This window comes from Arachis duranensis, chromosome 7, assembly GCF_000817695.3.
Source record: "Arachis duranensis cultivar V14167 chromosome 7, aradu.V14167.gnm2.J7QH, whole genome shotgun sequence".
In the NCBI taxonomy this organism is placed as follows: Eukaryota; Viridiplantae; Streptophyta; class Magnoliopsida; order Fabales; family Fabaceae; genus Arachis; species Arachis duranensis.
In genome coordinates, this window is record NC_029778.3 from 5553177 (window position 1) to 5563535 (window position 10359).

The following is a 10359-nucleotide window of genomic DNA, read 5'->3' on the forward strand; positions in this document are numbered from 1 at the left end:
ATAAAATTTAAATAATATTTTTATAATAAAAGTTTAATTAATATTAACTAATTAAAAATTATTTTTTATAATTATTCTATTATAACATATATTATGATCAAAAGCTACAATAAAAATTATTGTAAACGGAAAGAACACATTATACGGTTTTCTTTTAATAATTATTGCAGGAAAATAATGAGTGCGCGAGAGAGAGGGTGGGGAAACACCGGGAGGGATAGGACTAGGCAGGTCCAATATCTTGGTAAGGATCCAAGAATTTGGAACAGAGAAGCTTTTTTCCGTCTAGAACAAGACTCGTTTATCATATTTGTCGATAGGCTATCGGAAGACATATCAAAAAAGGAATTGTTTGGGTTGTTTTCATGGACGGAAATGATCAATGATATTTACCTATCTAGGAAGATGCGGAGTGGAGTGGTTTACTTGTTTGCGTTTATCCGATATACTACGAAGGGGGGCGCTTTGAAGGCAATTTCAGATATGAATCGTATGTGCTTAAGGGAAAAGGAGATTTTCGTCGGAGAGGTTAAGTTTAGGAGGAATGCCTCGAAGGGGAAGACGGTTCTGGGAAGTGACGAAATAAAGAAGTGTGCCAATACTTGGGGGTGATCGGCGAAACTTTCCTGATAAGGGTGGGAATCGTATTGTGGATGGTGGGGGTGATGGCGGATTAACTCCTGCTCAGAACTATGACGGATTGGATGGCAGGTAGGGGTGGAAATAGGCCAGGCGGCCTGCCAGGGGCCTGCAGCCTGGCATGTGTTTGGCCTGACCTAGCCTGGCCTGATAGGAAATAGGCCCAGGCTCAAGCTATTAAAAAAGCCTATATTCTTTAAAAGGCCAGGCCTAGGCTTTTGAAATAACCTGTTGGTTGCCTGTCAGGCCGGCCTGCAAATATATATAGAGAATTTTATTATACTAGTAAAAATGCTATTAAAAGGATTTGAACTTGGGTCTTCTATATTATAATAATACCTTTATCCACTCAACCATTTGTCTCTTTAATTATATATGTGTATTTTGTATCAATATTATTCATAAATTTATTATTTTATATTTTATAATTTTAAAAATTAAATTATATCTTAAATTTAATTATTATTAAAAAAAATAGGCCTATTGACAGGCTTCAGGCCAGGCCAGATTTAACAACAGGCCAGGCTCAGTACTCATTAAAAAGCCTATACCAGACTACAGGCCAAGCTAAGGCCAATATACTCTATTACAGGCCTGGCCTGTTAAGAGTAAATCCTGGCCTGGCCTGGCCTGTTTCCACCCCTAATGGCAGGGAACAATTGGAGAATGAGACTGACTCTCTGCGGCGGTGCTGGCAGAAGGATAAGGAGGGCCCGAGGCCAAGGGTCATACAGGCATCGATAGCAGAGACTAATTTGATTTGGCTGAAGCAGAGTATTGTTGGGAGTACTCTGAAAGCTATTAACTTCCGTCTGTTGCACTCCGTAGCTCGAAAGGAATGGCCTCATGTAGTAAAGGTTTGCGAATTGGGAGCGGCTCTCTCATGTGGCATGAATGGCCTATTAAAGTTCTTCTATCGAGTTGGGCGATGGGATGAGAATGATCGAAGTGATAAGAGACGATTATGGCTCGAGTGTATCGGTGTCCCTGTGCATGTATGGTCCAAAGCTACATTCCGCTTGATTGGGGAACAGTGGGGAGAGATGGTGGCTTATGATCCTAAGACAACTTCATGCTCGTTGTTTGGCGTTGGTCGGGTGCTAATTAATACATGTATTTATGAGGTTATTCATGAGAGGATTCGCATCTTTGTAGGCACGGCTATGTTTGATGTGTTTGTCTCAGAGGGAGGGAACGGGTCATCCCAGTCGTTGGGTTATGTGATGAAGGATGGGCTGAGAGGTAATCCGGGTCCCATCATCGGAAATGGTTGCGATTCTGAGGGCTTAGCAAGCACTGATGGTGGGCAGCTGAAGAGTGGGGATGCCTCGACGGAGCTGATGACGGTGCTGGGAAGGGGGGAGGATCAGATGAATGGTATAGTTGTAATATCCCCGGAAGATTTAAATGAATCGAGTAACAAACATTTGAATTTGAAAAGGGGAAGGACTATAATCAGGGAATCTGATTCCGATATGATGAAGGCTGGATATGCGGGATCGTTGGCGCATAAAGTGGATGAGGATTCGGAGAGGACTCTGTCTTGGGATGTGGCTAATGGTGCGGGGGTTGCAGGTGATGTCACTAGTGTTAGAAGGTGGGTGGGTCTTAGTGACAATGCTATTCTCAATAATGCCATGGCCCAAAGTGTGTTGACTAAGACTAAGGAGGTTCAATTGGGCCTCAAAAATTGCATCCCACATGTTCAGGATGGCAGGAGGTTTGAGGTGGACCAGGCTGACTTTACTATGGAGAGGGTGTCGGGTCGGGTCTGGTCTGGGGAAGACTTACCATCAAGCAAGCTTATCGAAGAGACGGAAACTGTCCAAGGCGGCGCGGTCGTCACCGAATGCAGGGGAAGGCCGGACACTGGGACTGAGTTTGGTTGGGGGCGAGGGGCTGACTCCGTCGGTGCAGATGATGGCTCCCGGTCTGGGACCTGGACACTGTTCGAAGAAGGGGTTACGTTACCCTCTTGCCTTGGCGGCGACGGGAGGTTGGCTCGGGCAGTGGCGAGCGGCTTGGTGCCTGATGGAGGTCCGGCGGTGCAGGTGGCGACGTTTGGCAGGGACAACCAGGTAGGTGATATTCTTATTGGTGCGGAGACAGGTTTCAATGAAGGAAGGGGGTGGGGTGGTGCTGCAAGGGGAAGGTAGACAGGTACGGGGAGATTGGTTGGGGGTTTCCGACTATGGTAGGGCTGATGAGTTATGCCAGACAGAGTGCATTTGTGTTGATGACCGGGTGGAGGACGACAGTGGCAGTGTAAAGAAGCTGGGTGTAACTACGGGACCAAGTTCTGAGGATTGTTGCCAGGACCGAAACTGTTTGGCCAAGGATACATCAGATTTTACCTCACCAGCAGTTGAAGCGCACGGGTTGATGAAGCAATCGGTGGAGGAGAACGTCGGGTCTGGGGGAGAGTTAGCTGGCTCGGGGGATGACCATACTGAGGCTGGGAGTGACGCAGGTTCTGAAACGTTCGAAGTTGAACAGGCCAGGCAATGCAGGAAAACAGGAAGACGTGGGACCTAGCTAAGGAATCTGGAGCTGTGCTGTACGATGAGGAAGAGGATATAATGGCGATACTTCAGGCTCAGAATGAGAAAATAGCACTGAAGAAAAAGCAGGCTAAACAAAAAGAGAAAGCTCGAAGGAGTCGTCCGAAAAACAGAAAAAAGGTGTGTACATCTATTTTAAAATGAGTTTTGCATCCTGGAATATTAGAGGGTTGGCGGGGGTTGGGAAGGTGAGCATGATCAAAAACTTTATAAAGAAGTACAATTTGCATGTGTTAGGATTGATAGAGACAAAGAAAGAGGTGGTGACTAAATTTGATGTTGTACAACTATGAGGTAATGATGGAGTAGGGTGGGAGTTTGTGGAAGCGGAAGGTACGTCTGGAGGCCTGTTGTTGCTATGGGATGCAACAGTATTTAACTTAAATAACTGTTATAAAGGTGGTAGGTGGTTATGTGTGGATGGAATCATGATAAAGAATAATTTTAGGTGTGCTTTCTGCTTAGTGTATGGTGAGCATGTTAGGGAGGAAAAACTCGTTGTGTGGGAAGAGTTGAGCTTCGTGTCTGGGTTATGTCAAGTTCCTTTCTGTTTCATGGGGACTTTAACAATATTATTCAAGAGGAAGAAAGACGAGGGGTTACTTCCTTGGCGAGGTCTGCAGTAGAGTTTAAATCTTGGATTCACGATATGGAGCTCGTTGACCTTGCTTTAACTGATCCGTAAGTTTACCTGGTTCAGGGGCCAGTCATGTAGTCGGGTTGATAGAGTCCTGGTTAGTCTTGAGTGGTTAGAAGACTTCCCTGAAACAAGGCTACGAGGAGGCCCAAGAGGTTTGTCAGACCATTGTCCACTGATCATGACTGTCACAAGGTTGGGAGGAGGGCAGCGACCTTTTCGGAGTCTGGATGCATGGTTTACTCATAATGGGTTTTTAAGGATGGTGAAGGTGGAATGCAGGTGCCTAGGGGAGATTCAATTCATGGACAAGTTGAAGGCTTTGACGATTCCGTTGGGCAGGTGGCATAGAGAGCACTTTGGAGAGGAGATCAGGAAAGTTGATGATTTGGTCAGCAATGGGGTATATGATGGAATAATGGAGGCTAGAAGGAAGGCGCTTGTGTGCTCATGTAAGAAATGGTATATCAGAAAGGAATTGTATTGGAAGCAGATGTCTCGGTCCAGGCATGCTATGGAGATGGATAAAAATACTAGGTACTTCCACAACTTAGCCTTGGCTCGGAGAAGAAACAATCGGATTGAGGCCTTAAGGATCCAAGGCCGCTTAGTGCGAAATCAATCTTGGATTAAGGTTGCTATACAGGATTTCTATAAGGAGTTGTACCACCAGGAGCAATCTCCAAATATAAGATTTCGGGACGGGCTGGTAAGGCGAATAAATGAGGACGAGGCATCAGAGCTAGAACTGATGTCGAATGCTGACGAAATTAAGTCTGCAGTGTGGGATTGTGAGTCATCGAAAGCACCAGGGAGTGATGGGTATAACATGAATTTTATCAAGAAGTGTTGGGAAGAAGTTGGGCGAGAATTCACGGATGCAGTGATGGTGTTCTTCCATTCAGCACTGCTACCTGCGGGCTCGAATGACACGTGGGTGGCGCTGGCACCAAAATTTACTGGAGCGATAGAAATAAGGTCATATCCAAGGTGTTGGTTTGGAGGATGCGGAAAGTGATGCCGGGCCTAGTGGGCGAGACTCAGACTGCTTTTGTGCAGGGCTGAAAAATACACGATGGGGCTTTGATAGCGTGTTAAACAGTACACTGGCTAAGGTTGAGGAAAAGGAGCTCAGCGATCATTAAACTGGACTTTCAAAAGGCTTACGATAGGGTCAAATGGAGTTTTGTGGATATAGTGCTGCAGAAGATGTGTTTTGGGTAGAGGTGGCGGGGGTGGATTAAGGAATGTGTTTGTTCGGCGTCAATGTCATTGCTCATTAATGGGTCACCCTCTAAGCCCTTCAAGATGGAAAGGGGCCTGCGACAAGGAGACCATTTATATCCCTTTCTGTTCGTGCTCGTCGTTGATGTGCTCCATAAGATGATTGGGGAGGCGGTGAGGAATGGGTGCATATTACCGCTGTTGGTTGGACGGGATAACATTGAGTTATCACACTTACAGTTTGCGGATGACACTATCCTGTTCTGCCCGCCAGAAGAAGAGACCATTCAGAATTACAAGCGCCTACTGCGTTCTTTTGAGCTGATGTCTGGGTTGTCTATTAATTATGAGAAGTCCAATTTCATTCCGGTTAATTGTGAACAGAGGTGGGCGCGTAAGATGTGTCTGTTGCTGGGTTGTAAGGAGGCCTCTCTCCTTGTCCGGTACCTTGGCATCTCTTTGGGAGCAAACCCGAGGCTAGTTAAGACGTGGAAACCAGTGATTGATAAGGTGGAAGAAAAGCTGAGTTTGTGGAAAGCAGAGACCCTCAATAAAGCGGGTAAGCTGGTACTCATTAAATCGGTTTTCAATAGCTTGCCTATATATTATCTTAGTTTGTACAAGATACCAAAGGCAGTAGCAGAGGAGTTGATTTCCTTACAAAGACGGTTCTTGTGGAGTAAGGATGATGGGAGAATTGGGATACCACTAGTGAAATGGGAGGTAGTGATGGCCCCTAAAAAGGAGGGTGGTTTGGGAATGGGAGATGCAGTGGTTCGAAATACAGCTCTCCTATTCAAATGATGGTGGCGGTTCTCCAAAGAAGAGTGCCCCTTATGGAAGAGAGTAGTATGCTCTTGTAATAACATGAATCCTTCTAAGATGCTGCATAGTCAATAGGTTCCTTCAAGAGGGGGTCCGTGGAAGGACATTTGCCACCTTCAAATCAGGGAGCCACAAATCAGAGAGAGGATGATTAGAGGCTTGTCAACAGAAGTAGGAAACGGCAGAACAATCCAATTCTGGGAGGATGACTGGTTAACTGGTGGTGCCTTGAAGGATTTTTTTTCCTAGATTCTTCTTGGTTTCAAACCTTAAAGGTTTTGTTATAGGTGACTGTGGCTTTTGGGATGAGTTAGAGTAGATATAAAGCTTTCAGTGGAGGAGGGAGTTATTTCAATGGGAGTTGGAACTGTTGAACCAACTCCATGAGATCTTATGTTCAGTTAGGCTAACAACAGAGAGAGAGGATAGGGTGGTTTGGAAATTTGATAGAACTGGTATTTTCTCTACTAAATCCTTCGTGCAGGTGATGCAGAAAGCAGTCCTTCCAGAGGCAGTAACAAGCTATAGCTTCACTAGCGCTATTTGGAAGGGCTTTGCCCCACCAAGGGTTGAATTGTTCTCATGGTTTGTTCTGATTGAGAGGGTGAATACTAAAGATAGACTTTGCAGATTAGGGATCATTAACCAGATTGATAATTTGTGTGCTTTATGCCATAAGTCTGTGGAGTCTGCTTTTCATCTGTTCCTTGGATGTGAGATCACTTGGCAGGTGTGGTGTGTGTGGCTGTATGCGCTTGGAAGAGAATGGTCCGTACCAGGTACACTAAAGCAACACTTTGAGAGCTGGACGACTGTTGCACAAAGAAAGGATGATAGGAAGAGGTGGTTGATTAGTTTCTTTGCTGTAATCTGGACAATTTGGCTGGAAAGAAATAATAGAGTGTTTCAGAATAAAAGCTCAGGTGTAGCAGAAATCATTAACAGGTCCTTTGAGTTATCCGATGAATGGATTGGTGGTGCATCCTTTGGTTGTTGATGACAATGCCGAAGATGACTAGGGGTTGCTTTACCATCTTCAGTTATTATTTTCTGTTCAATTGTACTTATGGCTTTGGATTCTGCTTGCTCCACCTAGTGTGTTGAGCTTTTTCATTCAAAAAAAAATATTGTAAATCAAAACCAAACAAAATTTTTGGTCCATTACTTATAATTAAAAAAAAGTCAGTTATAACTTGATAAGTCAGGCAAAACATAAGATAAGATTTTAAGCGTAATCGCACTATATATAGCTCTTTCACACATTATTACTAACTACTCAAAGAACTAGTTAAAATAGACATTAGGGTTACTATGTCATTGATACTATTGTTTCTACCAGCTTCATTGCTTATAAATTGCTAATCGAACATATTCAAAATGTCTACACCTTTTATACAGTAGTCTATATAAAGTAAAGTAAGGTAAAAGATAAACATCATCTGAAAATTTAAATACTCACTTATGTCACTCTCACTTACTTTCTTAAATTATTGTTAACTTGATCATCGAAGTACTATCTGCAAATATCCACTCCATCTGGTGTTCTTTGAAGTTCGTCGTATACTTTGTTTATGGAAAAGGCAGGATGATGTCTACTATAGAAGCGACGAGATACCTTGGACAGACTCTCTATACAAGAACATTTAGCACCCACTATGAGGCTGGTCTTATGCAGAGCCTTGATCATGGCCGACGAACAACCTCTTTCTCCGCAAAACATAGGGACGAGTTGTTGGCTATGGTTGCGACGCTACAAGTCGAAAACCAGAAGATGGCTAAACAGCTAGCCTAACACTAAGATGGTCAGTTGAAAGACAAAGGCGATGAAAAAAATAACAATGATGGCAATCCGCATGATGACCATACCTTAGAAACGAATATTGCAGAAGCGACTCTTCCTAAGACAATCTAACCCTTTTCCAAAGAAATTATGGGTTTCTAGTTGCCTATGAACTTCACTCTCCCAACAGCTCTCAAACCATATGATGGACTCGGTGATCCGAACTTACATGTCACAAAATTTTGTTCTATGATGTTATTGAATAATGCTTTTGACCCTACTCTTTGACGATCTTTTCCTAGCTTTTTAGGCAGTGCTGCTTTACTCTAACGTTCATCTTTGTCTGTAGGTTTTGTTGTTTTAGCAATTAGGCAACCTGTTTACCAGTAATTTCATGGCATCCAACATCTATGCCTATGATTCCGACTACTTCATTATAATCAAACAAGACCATCATGAAAGCCTCCAAAATTACATGATGAGGGCCAACAAAATAGCAATGGAGATCTCCAGCCTCAATCCTGACGTTCACCTCCATACTCTCAAAAGTGGTCTTTGTCACGGCAAGTTATAAAAGACCGTTATTGTTACCAAGTCGAAGAGTTTTGCAGAATTCTGTGAAAAAGTAGCTGGACAGATAGAAATAGAGGAACTCTGACAAGCTCAGAGTATGAAAAGCAATATTCAAATCAAGAAGGAGATAAACATAACAAACCTCAAGGTGACCGAGATAATGAAAATTTTTTCAAACTACCACCTACGACTCACCAAATTATAACACAACTACACTTAACAAGTTATATCTAGATTCTCGTAAAAGCTCGGCCTGTGACAACACAGGTCAAGGTTGAGGGTTGTGGTCTCAACCTATAATTTGGAGAAAGTTAGTTATAACTCAATGAGTTAATCAAAACAGAAGATATAAGATTTTCAACATAATCGCACCATAGCTCTTTTACACGTCATCACTAGCTGCTTGGAGAATTAGTCAAAACAAATGTCAAGGTTTATGTCAACAATGTTGTGGTCTCCACCATATTCATTGCTTACAAATTGCTAACTGAGTATATTCAAAACGTCAACATTTTTAACATAATAATCTATGTAGGATTACCATGTGTTCATAACACACAGCGAAAGAAAAGAAAGTAATCCTTAAAGATCTATTTTGTGCTTAAACTTTATTCCAATAATATAATATATAGTAAATCAGATCTAAATACCTGTATGTACGCTAGTAAAAATCACTTTCTCTTTCGATGGTACGAAGGCGCTATGCGTATCCACACCGAGACCAACCTTTTGCTGTCAACTCTTTGACCAATGGATATCTGATCTAAATTGAGAACCTCTTTGCAACTCTTTGCACACCATAAAATTCTTCTCCAAGAATTAGGCTCACATACATTTATGTGTATAGAGGTAAAGGAATAAAACTCTTGTTATTCTCTCGTGACTTTCCTGTACTCTTATATTCAAAACGTCAACATTTTTAACATAATAATCTATGTAAGATTACCATGTGTTCATAACACGCAGCGGAAGAAAAGAAAGTAATCCTTAAAGATCTATTTTGTGTTTAAACTTTATTCTAATAATATAATATATAGTAAATCAGATCTAAATACCTGTATGTACGCTAGTAAAAATCACTTTCTCTTTCGATGGTACGAAGGCGCTATGCGTATCCACACCGAGACTAACCTTTTGCTGTCAACTCTTTGACCAATGGATATCTGATATAAATTGAGAACCTCTTTGCAACTCTTTGCACACCATAAAATTCTTCTCCAAGAATTAGGCTCACATACATTTATGTGTATAGAGGTAAAGGAATAAAACTCTTGTTATTCTCTCGTGACTTTTCTATACTCTTGACGTACATATATATGGTATGAGATTTGTTATTGATTTTAAATTCGATTCTCAATTCAAATTTAAATCATATCTTGAAATTCCAAATCTAAATCATTCAAATTTTATGAATCATATCATAACTCAATTTGAAAACAGAATCAGTTAGGATCTCATCCAAATTCAAAAATAGAATAACTAATTATTCTCAAATCTCATTTAATGTTCTCAATTATCATACTATTATTATATTCTTGGTGCTAGCAAAGAATATAATAATATTCTATTTGAATTAATATAATTATTTATTTGATCAAATCAAAATAATAATTAAATAATTCTATAGCAAAGGTTAGAACACTCGTTAGTGTGTGACCCCATAGGTTTAATACTAAGCGGGTAGTAAATTAGTCGTACTAAATTTACTAATCAAGGTTGGCGTCTAGCAACACTCCTCAATGACCCGATAGTATGAAGTAATATATTTTTACTAAGAACCTCAGAAGAACAAAGTATAATTCCTTCCATCTTTTCAGCTCTTGGTTAACCCTTAGAGTATGATTTAATTGTCAAACTCTAACTTGTTACCATTATTATAATAAACTGTGAATGACCTAAGAAACTCATTTCTTCATTCATTCAATCTCCTTGGCCAAGGTTTATTCATCTCATTCATTATAATCATAGAGCTCAAACTCTTTATCGAGAGTTGACGGATTCCTTATTGACTGATTATTAATTCTACAAGTATTTAAATCATACCCAATATCCATTCAACTAGCACCCTAGGGTATTAGGTGTCCGGAATCAAAGTATAATAAATACATTGTTAATTACTA

The 10359-nt window shown here is 41.3% G+C and overlaps 2 protein-coding genes across 2 annotated transcripts; both read left to right on the plus strand.

Moving 5' to 3' along the window:
• Nucleotides 1-3218: 3218 nt before the first annotated feature.
• LOC107496647 (uncharacterized) lies at nucleotides 3219-4855 on the plus strand. Its single transcript, XM_021126622.1, has 5 exons — nucleotides 3219-3320; nucleotides 3367-3388; nucleotides 3510-3571; nucleotides 3685-3815; nucleotides 3901-4855. The coding sequence occupies exons 1-5, from the start codon at nucleotides 3219-3221 to the stop codon at nucleotides 4853-4855; spliced, it is 1272 nt and encodes a 423-aa protein (XP_020982281.1).
• Nucleotides 4856-5103: 248 nt separating this feature from the next.
• On the plus strand, nucleotides 5104-7678 carry LOC107496648 (uncharacterized). Its single transcript, XM_021126623.1, has 4 exons — nucleotides 5104-5835; nucleotides 6371-6471; nucleotides 6617-6665; nucleotides 7439-7678. The coding sequence occupies exons 1-4, from the start codon at nucleotides 5104-5106 to the stop codon at nucleotides 7676-7678; spliced, it is 1122 nt and encodes a 373-aa protein (XP_020982282.1).
• Nucleotides 7679-10359: the final 2681 nt, after the last annotated feature.